A 21,487-nucleotide genomic window follows, 5' to 3' on the forward strand; every position below is an offset into this window, starting at 1 on the left:
TCCTCAAACACAGACAGCGGGACAAAAATCAGCGAAAATACCAGAAGGCCATTCAGTTGAATTTGTTTCATTGCAATATTGTTGACCAATGAAAGAGTCTCATTTCCATCTCGTCGTTGAACGGACGTTGATTGACCAACACTGTCGATATGGAAACATGAACTGCCGTGAAAGTATACAACTTCAAATGCTGGTTTCAACTTCAATGTTTTTCCAAATCTTTTGTTAAAAAATATAACAAAACTAATTCCTTGAAGGTAGAATAATTTCTGGTAATTTACGAGTACACATTGTTCTCATTGGTAATGCATAAATGTAGTTAATACAGGCAATCCTGTATGTGGCTGATGAATGTATATGTGGTGCTTTCTTGAACAGTGTCTATAATAAAAACAATGAATTCTCGAGTTTACTTCCTGCAGTGTTTTCTCATTGTTCCAGTTCTGAAATCAACCCCCTGTGGATGCAGCAGAGACTGTCCTTCAAGCAGATGTTAAATTAATGCTAGTTTTAGTACATAATGGAACAATTAGTTTAAACTGGCAACTAGTGGGCATGACACACAGTGAATATGTTAAATTGGCAAAAAAAAAAAAAAAAAAAAATATATATATATATATATATAGTGGCAGAAATGGGGGGGGGGTTGGGAGGTTGAGGTAATGTAATTTAAAAACATAGGAACAATTAGTTTAAATTGGCAAATAATGGGCATGACAAATCATGATGTGGTTGAATTTGGCAAAAAAAGAAGCATGAAATATCTTGAAAAGAGGTTAAAAGTGACAATATTGGGTCAGCATATGTGAAATTAGGTATAAAAAGTGGTGGAAAGGGTTTATAAGTGCTAAAAATGTTTTGAAAGTGGAAAAAATGTGCAGAAAATGCATTGATATTTGATGGAGAAGTGGAATAAATGGAAGAAATGTAGCAAAAATGCATTAAAAGGAGAAAAACCAAGGCAAGAAAAAGTGATGAAAATATGGGAAGTTTGGTGTAGTTGCAGAAAACGGGTGAAAACACTAAACACTGATAAGTCTGACTTTGATTGAATGACGCATCAGCTTCAGCTCAGACAGTGCACAAACACACACACACACGCACACAATGTACACTTTACATGTTCCTCCTCACAGTTTACTCGCACACTTGTGTTTTATTGAAGCTTTGAACTAATGAAAACCCACGAGGACATAAGGTACGTGGGTGAGATAACGCCGCAGCACAGCTGGGATAAAGCAGGACGACGAATAAACAAACCACGGGATTAAAAACAAGCTGAGAGATCATAAAAAGGAAGAATTTATTTCAACAATTTAGTAGGACAAATAAAATGGCTCAACAATGATCAGATCAGGTCCGTGTAAAGACAAAATAAACAGTTTAACAACCTCTAAAATACGGAGACATAAAAACATCTAAAAACACTGCAGGAGGTAAGAATGTGTAACAGACGAGTGCACAGAAAGATATGATTGCTTCACATTATCATCATAGGAGTTGTATATAAATAAATAAAGCTTACAGTGACTTAGTTCTACTGTCTGATGTTTGGTTTGAGGTTGAAAATCCTCTGTAGCTACAGATCTGCATATGTTAGACTGCACACATTACACAAAACCTTAAGTCTTCTCCATAAAGTAGAAAATAGCTCATTCATGGTATCTCATCATACTCTAAATATATTATACACAGACTTATTGTTCATATCAGTGGAAAAGATCCAGTTACCGCTTCATTAAAACGTCCTTCAAGTAAAAACAGTCCGACACTACAAATAAATCATCAATTCATGTCATCATTACGGTTTACAGTAAAACATCTCATCACAGCGCTGGTTTCAGTGTTGCCAGATTGGGAGGATTTCTGCCTGAGTGAAGTTTTACTTTCTTTTTACAGGCAGTCAGTGTTAAGGCGAGTAAATGGTTCAACATTTATAGAATTTATTTTAAACCCTCCACTGTATCTGGCAACATGTAATGATGACACAGCAGCAAATGGGCATGTGGTTGTTTTCTGATTGGTTGATCCTGCAAGGAAAAGCTAGCTTTGCTAACCAGGTCAGATTGTTTGTAGATTTGGCTTTTTTTCCTCCCTCAAACATTCATCAAAGGTTAAGAAAGAGGAGAGAAAAAGTGATGATCTAGGCTTACATTACATGTCTTTAAAGTGCTAAACATGCTTTTTAGAGCGTTTTATTGGACTTTAAAAGCACAGTGGAGTCATAAAAAAATGTCAAAAACAAGTGAAGCGACTTTAGCTTTCACTGTGATGCAGGTGATGGTTATGATACGTGAAGAGGACTAATGAGACAAGCTCATTTTAACAGAGATGGATCACAAACGCATCATCTGAAGTGCAACAAAGCTTCTAATCCTCACATAAATTACATCTTTAAACTCTTCTAGCAGCTTAATACTGTACTTAATTTTGTGATCAGATGCAGCGAGCTTTGACCTCGGTTTAAGACACGTGGCGGATGTGAACGACTACGGCAGAAAACGCATCTTTCTGAAGAACGAAAATCATTTCAGCAGCAGAAATAGGTGGACTTTGAGTCGCTTTTCTTTGTCATATACAAATAACTTTTGATCTTTGGGCTTTAAAGTTAAAAAATAAAGGAAAAACACTTACTTTGTTAAAGATTTGTTAGAAATTGAGCCGATTGGTTTGTTCTGGTAAACATGCCAGTGCTACAGGAATCTGAGCGAGAGGCATCATTTTAGAAAAAGGCAGAAATGTAACAAATGACACTTGTTTTCTGCTCACAGGTGACGCAGCTATGATGAAACCACTATAAAAGTAGCGTAAAAGCTTTAAATAATCTCCAGCTTTGTGAGCTAATAGTAAATTTCAGCTCTTCAATGCTTCCAAACCATTCCAAACATTCTTTATTGTACCTTTAATAATTACTACATCAATGCATTAAAGGGACGTCCTCCCCTCAGGTTTTTTTTTTTGTAAAAACTGTTGAATAAACAATGCATAAAAAGACAAATACCAAAAAGAGTTGAACAGATAACAGCATCGTTGGCTGCACTGAGCTGTAAAAAACAGGTAGAGTGTGTATTTTTGAGGTTTAAGGCACATCACTGAGGAAGTTACACAACTGTGAGAGAGTGTGAGTACGAGCCAAAAAACACCAGAGGAAAACACACAAACATGTAAAACCACTCAGAAAAGCTCAGATTCTCCTTTGATCTACTTGAGTTCCATTAAAAGTAATCAGATTACAGCAAAAAGCTGCTCTCTAAATAGAAAAGGAGAGAGAGAGAGAGACAGATGTGACCTGTGAGATCGGAATGATGACGTTGTAGCTCTTTGACGTCTTTGTGTTGATCTCCAGTGACGGACGTGTGTGTGTGTGTGTGCGTTCAGGTGAAGTACATGGTGCTCAGCGCGTCGTGGTGGATCTGAACGGCTCTGGCGAGAGTCTGAGGGTCTCGGCCGTTACTCTGCCCAGACAGGTGGCTCCCCTCTGCACTGTGGGAGAGAAAAAAAGAGGGAATTACACTAACTACAACACAATTAACATCTGGTTTTGAGTTTACAAATCAAAAGGGAGCAGGGATGAGGAACTCAAGGTAGGAAATAGAAAGGGTGGGAGAAGAATAGATTGTTTTCCAGTGAGGGTGAGATGTGAAGTTGTAGAACATATTGTGCTTATTATGTTGTGTAATCCAGCCAGTATGGTGACAAGTGAGAAGCTTAGCTATAAAGGTGGTGGCTGTGAACAGGGGGAATGAGTGAGTGGTAGTACCTAAAGCAGGTATTTGGGATTAACGTGTCTAAAGTTAGGCCCAGTATGAGTTTTATCCCACATCCCAAGGCGTGCCAGTGCATCGTAGACCAGTATATGTGCAAAAAACCGCTACCGCAAACCCAGGAACTGCCCCAGGCCCGCAGATGCAGCCAGGCCAGCAGAAAGAGTGGGGGCCAGGGAGCCCCAGGCCACCCCTCCACGGCCGAGCAACCCCCCAGACGCCCCCAAGATCCCAGGCTGAGAGGCAGCCACCGCCCCTCACACACACATCCGAGGAAGCCCCAAGCAGCCGAGCACCCAGCGCATCCCGCCACCGACCCCAACCCCCAACCCCAAGGCCCCCCGCCAGCAAGCCCACCCCCCACCCACCCACACCCAAGCACCCGACCCCCGAGGGGAGGGCCCAGAGAGCCCCCCGCCCGAGACCCCAGCAGCGGAGCCAAGGCCCACGCACAGTAGACGGCCAGAGCTGCGCCAAACGGGCAGCCGGCGGACGCCCACCGGCGGGTCCAGAGCCAGCAGGGACCGGACCCCAGGCCAGAAGGACCCGGAACGAAAGCAGCACCAAGAGCAGCGCCCCCTGGGGCTGTTCTGCCATCTTGAAATCACATGATTGATGACATCACACGGCCCCACTGCCTGTAAACATCTCATTGTTTTCTATTGGAGTGAAACATTCAGCCTGATTTTTAGATCATTTAGCAGCTTTTTCAGTCAAAGTGACAACTTGTGCTGTAACTCTCTTTTGTTTACCAAAAGAGAATAAAAACAGTGTGTGTTTTGTTTGAAATGTCTTTATTAGAAGATCCATGTCTAAGGTTTTAGGCCACATTCGTAAAAACTCATTAATGCAAAATCTCTCATTCAGAGTCTTTAAAACGCATAGATCTGAAGGAACGAGACTCACCTGTCGTGGTCTTTGTCCACCAGGTGGTAGCGAGCTCTGAAGGCCACCAGGTGAGCGTAGTAGGCCGGAGCCGGGATTGAGACGGAGCGGGTGCAGCGGACGTAGGTGTGACACAGCTGGTAGGTGAGCAGCTGGAAGTCGTCAGCGCTGAAGCCGTTATCGTCCCACAGGACCAGATAGTGGGAGGGGCGACTGGTTCCCTACACAGAAACCACACAAGTGTTTTTACTTTGGTTTCTAATTAAAACACTTATGCATCCGTCTAAAGGACTCCACATCCCACATTGCAATGAGTGTTTATGTGTAGATCAAAACCAACTTTCTATCTGCAATTTCAGCCTTTTACATCTTTTTTTTTTCTGAGAAAATGATCTTCCATTTATTGATCCATGAGGCCTACACTACAGCTGACTAAATTTATAAATCTATGAAATATAGATATCATCTTCAGCAGCTTTAAAAATCAGGTTTTTCCTGTAATTTATACTAAACATTAGCAAAAGTAGGTGATATGAAAGAGTAAAAATGGGGCACATGCTTTGATTTTGACCCAAATACATCAGTCATGGTTTAAATTCCCACAGAGGTCGATTCCAGAAAGGTGTAAAACATTTATACACACATGGTTACAATAATGGAAGAAAAAGTACTAAAAACTGGTCAATTGCACTTAAAACTGAACTTTTCAGCTTTAGGGCTTTTCACACATCATCTCCCTCCTGCATCCATCATCCTCCTCACTGGCCTTCCTCTTCTGCTCCATCCTCAGCATCCTCTTCCCTACACAGTCATCATCTCTCCTACAGTTTCAGTGAAGTGTGAGTTAGTTTTAATCAAAGTCAGGGTGCGTTGGTACCTGGATGCCAGCGTGGCTGCAGAGGAAGAAGTCAAACTCGTACGGGTGAGAGATGTCCGTGTCCACTGTGGTTCCAGCGGGAATGTTTCCACTTCTTCCAACCTGACGCAAACAATGATGTCACAGAGGTTTAGGGATCACGTGACCCGGAGCAGAAACAGCTGTAGTTTCCACTGACCCGCTCAGTGCGATCGGAGCAGAAGAGACGCGTGTGGTGGCGTTTCTGCACCACAGCGTAGGTGATCCCAGGCTGGTAGTCCACCTCTAGGCTGAGGCAGGCCTCCCTGATGGCCAGCAGCTCACAGTACAGCACCTGGAGACACAGAAACATTTCACTTAGCGTCTTCTTTAAGCTTTGTAACTCAGCTTAGAGGCCGTACGACCTGTCTGAACTGGCCCTCCGACACTCCGTCTCTGTAGAAGATGATCCTGGTGGGTTTGTATCGGGTGGATTTGTAGAACTGGATCAGAAGCTCTCGGACCATGCAGGCCAGGTCCTGGATCACGTCCTGCCGAGCCCTCTGGACTCGCACCGTGGCACAGTACCGGCTGGGATGGGCGTCCATGCTGCCCACCACCTGTGGAGGAAGAGTGAAGGTTGGATGTAAAACATGTCGGCACTAAGAAGGACGCCTGCGTCATCATCATCATCATCAGTTATTAGAGATTGCTGCAACAAATTAATTTTCTTTGTTGTGTTTGAGCTGGTTTAAGTATTTGATTTTATATTGTAGTCAAAGTTTTTGTATTGTAATTGCTGCAAAATGAAATTAGTTTTTTTTAGATAAGATGTTATATAGATTAGTGATAGACCGATACCCTTTTTGCATTTTTTAAGTGTGTCAGCATCGCCCACAATATTTACAGAGAGCAGAAATATTTTTTGCTTGTTGTCGTTCTACCTCACCTGTGCTATTTTCAATAAATGCTCCTGTTTTTAAAACTGAGACTCATCATTGTGTAATTTTTATGATGTAAATTGAGTGGTATTGCCTCAAGAAGATCGGCGGTCCGTATCGATCATCGGCTAAGGCTGATGGGAAAAAAATTGGTTTTGGCATCGGCCCTAAATAATCCATATCGGTCGATCCCTAATCCAGATGAAGTTTTGTATTTTGGAGTGTATTCTAGAGTAGTTCAGTTGGATCTGCTGCGTGTTCCTTCTTAATTTTTTACTGTTATTTCTTTTTACAAGAGTATGATATAATTTGGCCTCCAATGGGTTTAACTTTCAATAGCCAACTTAAAAAAATGATTTCCTTTTTTGTTTTCTTAAGCTTTTTGTCACAGATTGCAAACAATGTCTCACTATTTCCTGTATTTTTGACAACTGCATTTTAACATTTGAGTTATGCAGATGATTAGTTCAATTTTTCATTCATTAAGAAACATGTCACTTGTTCCCTGTTAGTTCAATACTTTTGAAAATGTGTTATTTGTCAGGATAATTTGGGGGGCAATGGGCCCAAGTGAGGAGCACTGCTTTAGGGGAACTTCTGGGACGTCTCACCGCTACGATGGACGGCTTCTTTCCGTCTCCTGCAGGAGGATGAGTGACATCGGCCCCGAGGAAGATCACAGGCTGCTGAAACACTGACGGCCTGGAAGAAAAATCCAGAAAGTCCAACAACAAACCTTCGTCATTAATCACTGACTGTCCTCTGCTCGTGCTCTTACCGCTGGTGTGGAACCAGGATGTTGTTGATTCCTCCCAGTTTGGCGTTGATCTTCAGGCAGAGGTTGGAGAGAGTCTGAGGAGATGTTTTTAATACGTTCTTCACCTGCACGCACTGGGTGGCCATTCCCAGCAGGGTGTCCCCCACACGCTTCACCTCAGCTAGGGAGGAAAGAGAGAAGATCCTTCAGTTACTGTCAAATATCAAAGAAATCTCCCAAAACTTGGTTTGGAACTGAGGAGGGTTTGTCTGCTTTTATACATTTGATGTTTATATTTATCTGGACATGGACATAATGTCCACTCTTTATGTTTACATTTGTGTCAGTATGTAGGAACCTGTTTACGTACCGTAGACAGGGGTTTTCCCAGGGAGGATGACAACGATGAGCTGCAGCCCGGTGTAGGTGTTCTTCAGGTGTCTGAACATCGGTTCAACGCTGTCGGTTCCCTGCACGTATTTGCAGAAGCACGGCTGGCTCTGAATCGGCATCCCAGCATCCTTTGAAATTTTCCTCAACTGGTCGGTGAAGTTCCTGGAAAGCAAAATTAAAAATAAAAAAACCTGAGGGTGGAGAGAGCGCCATAAAGTCTGAGGAAAGGGAAAGTGTCTCCGAATGCAGTAAAAATGACGGCGTTTGGATGGATTATGAAACGCCGCTGCAGACCGTCAAATTAAAAGCTATGAAAATGTAAAGGACACGTCATTCCTTTCTTTTCTCATTTTAACAGTTGCATGTAAAAAGTGCTCGAATGCAGTCGTGCCCCGGGCTACAGAACGGAGTTTAAAAGTTGTGTTTTATTTTGAAAGAAATTGACTTTTGTTTTAACGTTCGTTACTCCTGCACTTTATGCAAGGACACACAAATAGATATGGGACTGCATTTAGTTATTTAACTTTGACACAAACTAGATGTTTTCTTTATTTTTCTGTGAACGGCAGCATTTTTCTACTTAATTGTTGTTTGATCATCAGTTCTGTTTCGAATGTTGCCACTAATGGATTTTACTAATTGTCTAATTCTAATTTTTTTTCATGCATGAAACGCTCTATTCTTTGTCATCAACCAATGTACTTTGTTTCAACGTTATCATTTATGTTCAAACTTTATTCACCTTTTTGTTAGATTCACATTTTTGTTTTTTATGAAAACATGTTTTGTAACAACATTCCTTGGATTGAATGTAAAAGTTAATTTGAGAGAAAGTAGACGTAGAAATTTTAAATAATCTATTATTGTCAAAACATTCCACCGTTTCCAGGTAATCCTACATTTTATCGTTGTGCACGTGTTAACTTAGTGCAGTGTTTTTCAACCTTGTGTGGTCACCTGGAAATAAAATAGGGTCACCTGAAATGTCCAGTAATAATCACATTTTAAAATTACTGATTAAATTTATATTTAAATTTTTTTGTACCGTATTCATTTTTATTTATCTATATTTCAAACAACTGGATTCTATACTTTCACTTTCTCAAAAAAAAATGCAGTATAAAAATATCTGCGTTGACTCTATTTGATACACTGTTTAACATATATGATCAGAAAACGAATTTTGGAGGAAAGAAAGTCTCTGGGGTGGCCAAAAATGTGTATTTCTGAAGAAATCCTCCTGTAGTTTGTAGTTTCAGCGGCTCAGACAAAAACACGTTATCACCTCATCAGAGACGTGTGTGAACATGTGGCTCAGCTCACTTGAGGACCTCCACTCTGCACTGTCTCTGGGTGGCGAAGCAGGCGATGGCCCACATGGTGATCTCCACCCCGGTGTGGAACTGCTTCCCCCTCATGTCCCACACGCCCTGGCTGGGCGTGGCCACGCTGCGGCTCTGCTGGAGCGACGAGCGCACAGAACCAATGGGAGAAAGTGGGCGGGACACAAGTGAGGGCATGGAGTCAGTGCAGGAATAAATACTTCAAACAGTATGTTTCTGTGCTCACCCTCCCCCCGTACTGCAGCATGGGGGCCGGCAGGATGCGTCCCACCACCTGAGCCATCTCATCCCGCACGCTGAACTGGAACTCCTGAACGAACGGGTCAGCGTTGTAGTGGGCGTTCCTCACCTGAAGGGAGAGAGAGACAGAGAGAGTTTCCTGTTCAGAGTACAGAGGTATGTGGGGTTCTGTGGTGAACTGTGGTGGTCTGTGGGGGTCTGCTCATCACTCACCAGTCTGCTGATCTCATCTTGTCTGTCTGGGGCAGAACGAGCTGTGGCTTTGATCATCATTGACGTCTGGTTGTCTGTTAGTTTCTTAATACAGCGCTGCCCAGAAACGATGTTACACACCTACAGACACACAAACACTAATTCATACAGACACACAAACTAACAACAGGGGCAACACACGTGTATATTTATCACTGCAGTAATCACAGACTTAACCACTGTCAGACTAATAAAGTCTCATCTTACGTCACCTCATGTCTCATCTATCATTTATCATCTCATGTTCTCATATGTCATCATAACACATCTCTAACAATTTCATGATATGTCAACTTATCTGATCCCATGTTGTCATTTAATGTTATATGTCTTCTTATATCTCACAATTTTATCATTTGTCTCATGTAATATTTTATGTACTCTTATCACATCTTGTGTTATAAGTCATTCTCTCTCATAAGTAATATTATCTCTCACAATTTTATCACGTCATGTTATCCTATAATAACGTTTGTCTCCCTATCTCATCCTATATTATCGTATCTCATCCTGTTATCATAAGTCATCTTATATTATGTAAATGTTATATACAGGGCTTTAAATTAACAACCGCCAACTGCTGGTAAAAATTTACTTTGGCAGCTAACATTGTAGCGTTAATAGCCATTTTGGCTAATGAAGAATGAAACAGATACCACTGCGTCTGCTGCAGAATGTCATTGTTGACAGATTGGGCTGTTTTTCTGCCAAGAAGTTTGAGGGTTCTAATCCCACATTTCCCATGAACACTATGTCGTAACGCGTCATTCGACAATTGGCTACGTGCCTACGTTAGCGTGATTGTGGTTTGGTATCGGAGAAGACAAAGAACAAACAAAAACATCTGAAATGAAGTTGTAAAATTGAATGGGAAAAACAAACGTGTGGAGATATTTATCGGAACAAAAAAGGGGAAAATAAAGATGATAGAGGATCTGACACCCAAAGTTCCATATTGCACATTTTAGGCATTGTTACAACATTGTTTTTACATTAAATGTTTATGTATTTTTACCATTTTAATGTATTCCTGCAATCAACAAAAATAAAAACTAATTAAAGACACATGAACGCTTAAATCTATTCTGTGGCTCATAATGTAGATTATTTTCGCTGGAAATAAATTTGGCTGGTGGACAATGTGGTTGACTGGTAACTTTAAGAGTCTACTAGTCATGCTGGCTAGTGATCTAGAGAGTTCATTTAAAGCCCTGGTTATATGTAATCTTATCTCATCCCATATTATCATATGTCATCCTCTCTCACAGGTCATCATATCTCTGACAATTTTATCATTTTTCAACATCCCATGTTGTATGCAATCTTCTCTCCTCATAACTCATTTTCTGTCCTAATTTTATCATTTGTCATCTAATCTCATCCTATTACAGGGGTCTGCAACCTTTACTCTCAATGGAGCCGTTTTGCCTCATCTCACCTGGATTAAATTCTACACAGTTAAAATAATATCAAATAATTTAAAGACCTAATGGATTTGAAGGGCTACAAAAAAATAACAAATGATCATGTTGGTCAACACGTTACTTGCTAATTTCTTGTAACACATAAAGCATGCATATTAAGGCAGCATGTTGGCAATTAAATACATCTTTCCCCACACAAATATAATCTCTATTTTCTTCCAAAATAGTATTTTTGTGAGTTTAATTATCTTACCAGGGATTTAAAACTTAAGGTTAGCCACAGCTGCACGAACAGTTGATGGTAAGTAAATGTTGTAGGAGGTGAAGTAGGAAGGTGACAGAGTTATTGCACAATGTGATTTATTTTTAACTTAACCTATTGTTTTATCATCAGTTTATTTGACGTTAATGTCATTAATCATTAACACCCTCTGTAAGAAATAACAATCCATTATTTAATAATTTTTTTAAAGCTATTGCAAAGAGTCAAAGAGCCACATGAGGCTCCAGAGCCGCAGGTTGCAGACCCCTGTCCTATAACATACGTCATCTAATCTCACCCAAATTATAATCTCATCTTCTCCTATCGTAAATCATCTTATCTCATTCTATGTTATATCTAATCTTATGTTATCATGTGCCTCGTCATTCTGGCGTTTTGTTATAAAGTAATGTGTGTAAAGGCTAAGTTGTTTACATCTCACCTTTCTTTATATTACAACATTTTTTCGCTATATTTCAATAACAGAATAACAATAAATCGTTTGGAGTGTGTTTCCATCTTAACCTCCAGGGGCAGGTAGGTGTGTTTCTGTTCCTGTCCAGCCTGCAGACAGGGCAGGTGGGGATACTTCAGATGCAGGTTGTATTTCTCCCTGAAGTAATCAGCGACCGTGCGTTCGATAGTCAGACCGTTCTCCATCTGCTGAGGGAATCTGGGAATGACAGGAACAAACATCAACAGAGGTTTTACTCTGGACCAGGTCCTGGAGTGTGAAACTAAAACCTACGTCTGGAGCATGGCGGGCCGACGCGTCACGTTGCAGACTTTGTACCTCCTGCGTATGTTTCCACAGTGCGTCACTTCCACTTTAAGACCTGTGGAGACGCTGAATGTGTTCAATGTGCACCAACCTTTTCCTCTCTTTTTTAAAGTGTGAAAACACTCCATGACATGTGAAATAACTGAATGAAGCACCTTTAATCTCTTTGGTGAACTTGACCCTGTGAGAGTCTGGGAGAGAACGCGGCTGCTCGTCGATGTTGTGAAGGTCGAGGACTTCACACATGAACTGAATCACGGGCTGGGCTTTATAGAACGCTGTGGCCGACACTGGAACAAGACGGGACAGTGAGTGAAAGTTTGGTAAAGTCTGACTAGAGACTAACACTCCAAAAACAATCTAAAATACAAGATTCTCAATAGACATGAATTAATGTGTAAACATTTAAGACAATGGTTCCCAAAATTGTGACCCCATTTCAATATCATACATTTCTGGCGACCCCAGGGATGCTTTTTTTTTCTAGAATTAGTTTTTCAACATGTTTATTAAAGTGTGTTACGATTACAGTGTAGCCAAAGTACAGTGTGCAAAAAGTAACGAGATATTTTTATTCTGCATTTTATTTGAACTATATTTGAGAAAGTTTCAAAATAAAATACAGTGGTTTGATATTTATTGTGTGTGTGATGTGTTAATTTGTAAAAGAATAATAATAAAAAAAAATAAAAAACCAATTCCTAGACATTTCATCGTCATTGGAATTGGATTTTATTTAAGTTAATATTAACTTTGGAGATATTTATTTACTCTGCATTTCTCAATTTATCCTTTTTATTTTTAATTATACATGTTTTTTTAGAATTACAATTTTTTAATTTGATTTAAAAATTCCAAATGAAACTGAATTGGTTTAGGTTATATTTACTTAATTCGTCACCTATACTGGCTTTTTTTCCCTGTACAGGTTTGCAGAGAAGGCGGAGCCTATCCCACCAATCATAGGGCGTGAGGCAGTTTATCACATGTTACGGAGCCACCAGAGAGACTCAAACCCACAATCTCTGCACTGAGAGGCACCATTAGTCACCAGTACACCATCAGAGTGACCATACACAGTGTTTCTGATGCATATTTATTAACATCGTTGAGTGAATGCAATACTGAATACTTAACAATACCACTAAAATTACTGTTATGTTGTAGTTTACTGTCTGTGGGGGAAGGAGGGTGGGGGGTTATGGGTAATGTGGTTTGCATTGAATGTTCTATATGGACTGTTTTCTATATCTGTATGAAAAACAAATGAAAACTCAATAAACACAGTGTTAAAAAAACCAACAAAACAAACATCATTGAACAGGCATCATCTTACTACTAATGTGTACCTTGTAAAACAAATGATAAACCTCATGTTTTAAAGTGGCGTGCATTCTGTCATACGTAGAATAAACCACAGCAATGAAAGACTATGAACAAGATGATAGAAAACAACAGTCACAGAACTGACCATCAATGTTGAGCATCATCTTCCACATGGCAGGCCTCACTGACTGATGGAAGCCAAACCAAACCTCTCTGCCTCCACCTAGTGGAGAGTCGTATTCCTCTGGAGAGGAGAAGAAGGACCGTCCCACAGGAGTGAACCTGGTCATCAGCACAAAGAATAAACCTCAGGGGATCTAAGTGACCAATAATCATCACCTCTCACTCAAAACTTCACATTGCCCATTCGCTTAATGCTAGAAGTTGATATAAATGACCCCACCTGCACATCTGAAACCGTCCTTATTTGATTATTTGGTTCAGTTTTGAAGATTATTTTGGGTAAAAGACATTCAATACACAAGTTTGACAGAAACATTGACTAAAAAGCTCAAATGTTACGTTTTTGTTAAAAAAGGACTAAAATCACTTCATGGAGGGCAGGTGTCGTAGGACGACGTCTACGGCGTGTATTGGGTTGGTGCTGTACGGCTTCTCCATGTCCAGCACCTCAGACCCACAGCGTCCTGACAACACTTCGTTTAGCGTGTGCCAGCTGACCGGAGACACGAAACGGAGGCTGACTTTGAAAGGCCGGTCCTTCCCTCCTTCGCCCGGTAGGGCGACATCCAGGTCCACCTGAAGAGCAGCAGAGACTCAATGACACCCGTGCAACACATCCATGCATCAAATAAATAAATAAATAAACAAACAGATAAATGATGAGCTCACCCCACTGGCAGCAACAGGAAGTGGTTGAGCAGTATAGAGGCTTTTCTTCCCATCGTACACCGGCAGACGATCACCAAAGATCACCTTGAAATGCTGAACCATCGAGGCCACCACTTCCCTGTAGAAACCAGTCATAAGGTATTACTCATACCTGGATGTAGACCAACTGGAACATTTTTTAAATATGCACGGTGCGCACACTAGTCATACTCAACCGTCCCATGATGCATTGCGAGTGGAATACAAAATCGTCCTGGGACCAGATTCAAGCTAAAAATCAAACATCCCTTTTTCAAAATAAAACTATACCTTCTTGTCTTCCATTAGTTTTTCAACGCTTTTGTAAATAGGGCTCTTATTTTGAAATTAATTGGAGGTTTTGTCAGTAGCACAATGGCGGTCTCTAAAAATATCTTAAATGTTTGCATGAAATGTGTTTCTGTGAGTTTTATGGAGCAAATGAGCACATGTTGATATTCTACTTGGTCACGTTCTCACTTCAAATGTTTTCAGAACTTTCAAAGGTGGAGAATCAACAGAGATATTTAGCCTCTGCGTGCTTCAGGTTTTTGTCGTTGTAGGTTCCAAATGCATCTTGGGAAACGTGGAAATATACTTCAGTGGGAACGCTCATCATACTAATAGTATATAGTAGACAGTATATACTCATTGAGTTTGTAGTGTGTCTAGTACGTGGTATGAAACTCTTCACCTGTTGATCCGTCGAGGACATCGGTCTGGTTTGATGTCCACCTCGTACAGGTAGACATCCATTTTGGGGATGTCCACCTGGAAGCAGTTGACCAGCAGCTGGATGGGCTTTCCCAGGGTGCCATAGCCAGGTCGTTGTGGCAATGAAAACAGGACTTGGGCTGGAGATAGACGGATGCATGAGCAAACATAGGACTGGGCGATTACAACAAAACAGCAAGTCACTGAAGAACAAAGCTGATTGAGCTCTTTTTGCACCAAATCTCTTCACATTTACATAAAAAAAAAAAATACATTTCAATAAATATATATAGATTTTATACTGAAAGCAAAAAAAGGGGATTATACTATAGATCAGTGGTTCTCAACCTTTTCAGCCCGCGACCCCTTAAAATAAAGGCCCCAGAGAACGGGGGTCCATCTGTGGTAACTACATTTATTTATTCATCTGAATAATATCCACTGTTATCCAAGAAGTTTAGTATTATCTGTACCATAGTATATAGTCATCTTAAAGATGTAAATACTTGTTTTAATCAGAAATAAAAATGGCTTGACCAATATTTGTGGAAAAGGTGGAGAAATGGGATTTTAAAAAACAAAGAAATTGGTCAAAAGTCGCAAATTACAGTGGGCAAAATATTAATAAAAGTAATGAAAAGGGTTCAAAGTGTTAATATTGGAACAATTAGTTTAAACTGGCAAAAAATGGGCATGAAAAATTGTGAATGTGGTTAAATTGGCAAAAAAATAAGCATGGGTCAACATGTGCAACATTACGTGGGAAAAGTGCTGGAAATGTCTTGAAAGTGCAAAAATTGTGCAGATGAAACATTGCGGAGAAGAGAGTAATGAAGCAAAAATGCATTAAAAGGAGCAAAAATATGGCAAGAAAAAGTGATGAAAATAGGTTAAAATGTGGCAAGTTTGGTGTAGTTGCAGAATATTTTTAAAAATTAGCATAAATTGGCTCAAATTGTTCAAAAAATATATTCTTAGTTTCTTGAAAGCATCTGGTGACCACCTCTCAGTGTCTTGTGACCCCAAATGGGGTCCTGACTCCAAGGATGAGAACCCCAGTATTAGAGCAATAACAAACCTCCATTATTATTATTATTAGTGGATTTTTCCCATTGAAAGCAGTTTGGTAAACATGTATACTGTGCCTTTTGATGCACTTATGTGAGTAACAAATAACTAGTTAGAGTGCTCTAACTAGTTATTTAAAAGCTGATTTTGACTCATTGTTTCATCATCTTAAAACACATTTATTCACTGTTACATAAAAAACTAAAGTGAAGCTCCAGACGCTGCAGAGATGAAGAGGACGACCCTGAAGCAGCTGCTGCAGACAGGAAACAGTTTCAGGGTCACACGGTGGCCCTGAATGTGTCACGACTCCAGGAATGTTTAAACCACTGATTCCCAAACTTTTTGTTCCATCATGACCTCATTTTTATATCACAAATTTCTGGCGACCCACAAATAATTTTGTTTCTATAATTAGTTTTGGATCATGTTTGTCACACTGTAACAAATACAGAGTAACAGGATTATTGTACAAAAAGTGACAAGATGTGCCAGCTCAGATATCTTTATACTGTTTTCTCTCTGATTTTCTTTATACTGCATTTTATTTAAAATAGATTTATTTCTGAGAAAGTCAAAGTATAGAATTCAGTTGTTTAAGATTGTGTGTTGTGTTTAAATTTGAAAAGATATAATAATGAAAAAAATATTTGAAAACACTGTATATTTTTTAATGAGTAATCATTTTTAACACATTCCAGGCGACCCCATTTAAATTTCAGGTGACCCCAAATGGTATCATGACCCCAAGGTTGAAAAACCCTGGATTAAACCGTTCCCAGGTTTCATCCTCGCCAAGATATAGCGCCCATGTTGGAAACCGCAGGAGTCCCCAACCACCAGACTGATGACCGCTGTGTGTCGGCCTGCATAGGGGAACATTTTATTTTGAAAAATTGTCCCTTCTGCTCTTGTTCTCACATCTTTTTTCTCCTTTACTTGATTGTACTTCATTAGACTTGAGGCAAAAGCCAACAGCAATTTACCATTAAAGAAGAGCCATTTTAGCCCCGCCCACCAAACCACAGGACACTGGCAGCCACAAATCAATCACTATAATTAAATTATTAATAATTGTGAGGGAGATGACAACACGCCTCCTCTGCTCACTGAAGCGGAGCAGACACATTTACACAAAGTTTGTTTTTCGACGTTGTCATTTTTTTTATTTTGAAAAACAGAAATAGCCTTAATTTCTGTGACTTAACTTCCAGGTTTGCTTAGGGAGGCACACCTGATTGCAATGATCCAATAATTCTAAACAACCAATGGCTGACCCTTTGATTAACGCTTCAATAATCCTGATGTAGAACAGAAATGGCAACTGGAAACTTAAACAAATAAAAACACACAAAATTACCAAAAAAACACAAAAACCCCCAAAAATCACTGATGACTTCCAAAGAACAAAGATACAAAAAAATAATATGTGAAAGTTTCATTCATTCAGACAACTCAGGAAATCAACTTTGACCTCCTGACATGTTTTTAGACTGTTAACTTCCAGTCTTCTTCAGAGGCGACTGCACTTTGCTTTGAAGTGTCCTTGACTTCCGTGTAATAATTCCAGCAAGTTGTTTTTTCCCAAAATCCCGGACGCCTCTGAAGAAGACGAAGGCGCTTGGGGAAAAAAAAGAACTTGCTGGAATTATTGCACTGAAGTCAAGGAAACAATCAAAGCATTCAGCAGACGCCTCTGAAGAAGACTGGCAGTTGACTGTCAAAAAACATGTCTGGAGGTCAAAGTAAATTTCCAAAAAACAGTTGTCTGAATAAATTAAACCTTAACTCTATTATTCAAAAAGAAGACAAAAAGAAGTTGCTGGAATTAAAGGTGCAGTCCGTAACTTTCAGATCCCTCCCTCACCGCTGCTCTCTTGCCCTGCTTCCAAAGTCCCTCTCTCAGAGGAGCTAACAAGTTAACGTTAGCCCGACAGCAACATCACAGTAATATAACATGCACTGTTAAAGCATATTACTGCAGCGCTTCTCACTCTCAATGTGCACACAACAGTCTATCAGCAGCAGCGTAACAACACAGTGTCACTTACAGCAGCCCACACGGAGGCTGCAGTGAGAGCAGCGTGCACACGAACAAACAACACATGCACTACTCAATGAGCCTGTTTTATTTTCACACAAACTACTAGTTTCATGTAAGGCTGTCCTTCCTCACATAGTGACAGCTTTAGCAAATATGACAAAAAGTCATTTTTATAAGAGTTACGGACTGCACCTTTAAGAAGCGAAAAAATATTAAAACAACATACAAAATAATAAATACACAAAATAAAACACAATACAAAGAAAGAGACGCAATGACTTCACAAACGCACAAAAACCATTGTTGTTTCTACTAGTATTGCTCAGGTTGTGGCCCTTTGATCATTTACATTTTTGTGGCCCCCGCTAAAATAAAATATGTTTTCTGATGGTTGAATCCACTGTAGTGGAGGAGCCACATGTGGTTTTATTTTTGACGGATCACTGCATCACCAAATTAAAGTGATGTGCTGCCTGTGCGTGATTCACACATAATTACCCTATGAAGCAGTTAGCTGGAGCTCATTCAGCCATTACAATAATAATACTAATAATACAGACACTATGGCAGCAGTGGGTGTGATCAACGCTGCTGAACACACACACACGCGCACACACACTGTGGTGGGGATACGAGACTCTCAGATTTCAGGAACATCTGACGGGATCAGCAGCTGCCTGTGACGGCCCAGGGAAACACGCTTAGTGTGTTTGGAAAGAAACATGGACACCATTTGGATTTCATCTTTCCCTTCAAAGAAACGTAGAACCTTTGTCCCATTAAATGAACTCATTTAAACTGGAAATCACTTTTAAACATATATATATATATATTTTACATCAGGCCAAAAATAAATTTGCTGCCACTCTCTGTATAAAAATAAATAAATTAAAAGCATTTAAATAAAGTCTAACTGATCAAGTTAAATGCCCAAAATGTCAAAAAAAGATGATTAAATTTCTTAAATTCTCAAATAATGATGTTGTGAACGTGAGATGAGAAAAGATAAACCAAGAAATTACAAAAAAATGTTATATCCTTCATGGATTTTAGGAGTTTTTTTCTTCAATATTATCCACTATTATCACAGTTTAGTTGACAGATTGAATTAAAGGAGCAATATTACTCCATCTGAGAAGCTCTGATCTATACAAACGTGCTGTTATCTTGTTTTTAAAACTGTGTTTTAGTTTTACATCAGTATAGATACTTTATTAATTTTATTATTTTGCTCCTTCAAAGCAAATTACATTTATTAAATGTCTTTTTTTTTTTAAATTTGGCTTTAGACTCAGGGGTCTGCAACCGTTACTCTTAAAGGAGCCATTTTGCCTCGTCTCACCTGGATTAAAGTCCTCCCGCAGCCGAAAAAAAAACCTTCTCAATGAAGACAACACAGTGTATAAAATTATATACAGTTAAAAAAAAAAAATTAATAAATTTACGAGTTAATGGATTTGAAAAACTACAAAAAATAACTTGAATTTGATAACATATGATCATGTTGTTCAACACATGCTAATTGCTCATTTATTGCCACATATCAAGCAGCACATTTAGCCCTCACATTGGCAGTTAAATACATTATTCACAAAATACATCACAAAAATAAAATATCTATTTTCTTCCAGAATAGTGTTTTTGTTGGTTTAATTATCTTACCAGGGATTTAAAACTTAAGGTTAGCCACAGGTGCAGGAAAGTTGATGGTCTGTAGATGTTGCAGGAGGTGAAGTAGGAAGGTGCTGAGTCATTACACAATGTGATTTATTTATAGGTAGACAAATTGGTTTATCATAATGTATTTGAAGTTAATCTCATTAATCATCAATACCCTCTGTAAGAAATAACAATTCATTATTTTATTTTTATTTTCTTAAAGCTATAGGGAGCCATTGCAAAATAGTCAAAGAGCCACATGAGGCTCCAGAGCCGCAGGTTGCAGACCCTGGAATAGAGTGTGCCATCCTCACGTTAGCATACAAAATTATTTTTTTCTTCTATATAACAATCAGCATACATCCGGTTTATTTAATTTATTTATTGATTTTAAACACGTTTACTGAAAGAGTGTAGCAGATAATTAACTTTTCCGTCAGTCAAACTCCAGATATTAACTTGAAATACTTAATTTGTTAACTTTAAAAATAAAATCCAATTTCCTGGTGTTCATTAGAGACCTTTCTAACCCACCTGTTGTTCCGATGTCCATTCATGAGATCTCGGTCCGGATGACCCGGGTCCGCGCTGTGGCACACCGACTCCTGGCGGCTCCGCTGTCCGCCTCCCGCAGCCTCTTCCCCGGCGTCAGTCAGTGGTGAACACCCCGAAGCTGGAAGTCTCCAAGTTTGGTCCTGGAGAGGAAAAAACTGAAGTTTAAAATCCAAAATCACAGCTTTTCTTTCCCAAACAATAATTAAAAAGAAGAAGAAAAAAAAAAAAGTGACAGTGTTGTCACTTAAGGGTCATTTTTTGGGGACTCTTGGAGACAAAACGACTCTGGTTGTTGCGGCTAATGAGCGCTGACCAGCGGCGGGTAACGGAAGTCTGTGACACGGTGAAACTCTTACCTTTAACCCGGGTTAAAAGTCGACTTCTCGCTCCCAGTGGGTTAATGTGACAGCCCGGGTTTGTCTTTTAAATCCACCGACTGAGGTGCGTTGGTCAGTGGGAGACGTGCAGCCGTCTGAGCTGTCAGTTACCACAGACAGAGACCAACTACATCCACAAACCCTTCAAAATAAAGTTTCAAGAACGACGCGGCAATTATTATAATTTTTCTTTACCTTTTTTTATATAGAGAAACAAAAGGTTAAAACTACTATTTTAATTTGTTGTATTATTTAAAGTATAATATCTCATGAGAGATATTTTTTAACCAAAGAGAAAGAAAATGCTACTTCTGAGGCTTGAAGTGTAAAAATTATACGCTAGGGGGCGCATGCCTCACTTTGGAAAGCAAATTCATATTCAGTATCTTTTAAAATAATAATAATAATAATAATAATAATAATAATAATAATAATAATAATACATTTTATTTAAAATGAATTTTCAAAAAACTCAAAAACACATGTTAAAACAACAACAGCAAATACGGTCATGAAAACAAAGAAATACAAATCAGAAAAAGGAAAGAACATCAGTTTAAATTAAATTACATTTAAATTTGGTCGCCTGGAGCTTGTCCTAAAAAACATTACTGATTAAGAATATATGTTAAAATGTTTTAATCATTCTTTTTTTAAATTAAAACACAAAACACAATCTTCAACAACTGTATTTCATAGTTCCACTTTCTCAAATACAATTCTAGTCAAAATTAAATGCGGTATAAAGAAAAGAAAAAGGAAGAAAAACAATAAAAAATACAGTATAAAAATATCTGAGCTGGTGCATCTCGTCACTTTGTTCACTAATCCTGGCTACTTTGTATATTTGTTACAAACTACAAAGTATAACACACTTTATCAAAAACTAATTATAGAAATTTGTGATATAAAAATGGAGTTGCGATCCAAAAAAAAAAAAAAACTTCATCTAACTTGACAGGTTCACTTTATTCTAAATGCAATTTAATTTAAATTT

General features: G+C 39.1%; 1 protein-coding gene across 2 annotated transcripts; it reads right to left on the reverse strand.

Annotated features, from left to right (window-relative positions):
* Nucleotides 1-1,289: 1,289 nt before the first annotated feature.
* On the reverse strand, nucleotides 1,290-20,604 carry ago3b (argonaute RISC catalytic component 3b). 2 transcript variants are annotated; one of them, XM_028461263.1, is made up of 20 exons: nucleotides 20,470-20,604; nucleotides 20,093-20,253; nucleotides 14,768-14,927; nucleotides 14,056-14,173; nucleotides 13,754-13,962; nucleotides 13,349-13,485; nucleotides 12,033-12,167; nucleotides 11,845-11,932; nucleotides 11,622-11,769; nucleotides 9,372-9,491; nucleotides 9,145-9,267; nucleotides 8,899-9,032; nucleotides 7,553-7,737; nucleotides 7,204-7,363; nucleotides 7,037-7,127; nucleotides 5,910-6,104; nucleotides 5,705-5,839; nucleotides 5,527-5,628; nucleotides 4,671-4,870; nucleotides 1,290-3,483 (listed from the first exon to the last, which is right to left on the reverse strand). In XM_028461263.1, exons 2-20 carry the CDS (start codon nucleotides 20,109-20,111, stop codon nucleotides 3,375-3,377), a joined length of 2,568 nt encoding a protein of 855 aa, XP_028317064.1. In that variant the 5' UTR covers nucleotides 20,112-20,253; nucleotides 20,470-20,604; the 3' UTR covers nucleotides 1,290-3,374. The 2 variants fall into 2 exon arrangements, with proteins under 2 accessions (XP_028317064.1, XP_028317063.1); XM_028461262.1 differs by having other exon boundaries at nucleotides 8,899-9,035.
* Nucleotides 20,605-21,487: the final 883 nt, after the last annotated feature.

This window comes from Gouania willdenowi, chromosome 11, assembly GCF_900634775.1.
Source record: "Gouania willdenowi chromosome 11, fGouWil2.1, whole genome shotgun sequence".
NCBI lineage: Eukaryota > Metazoa > Chordata > Actinopteri > Blenniiformes > Gobiesocidae > Gouania > Gouania willdenowi.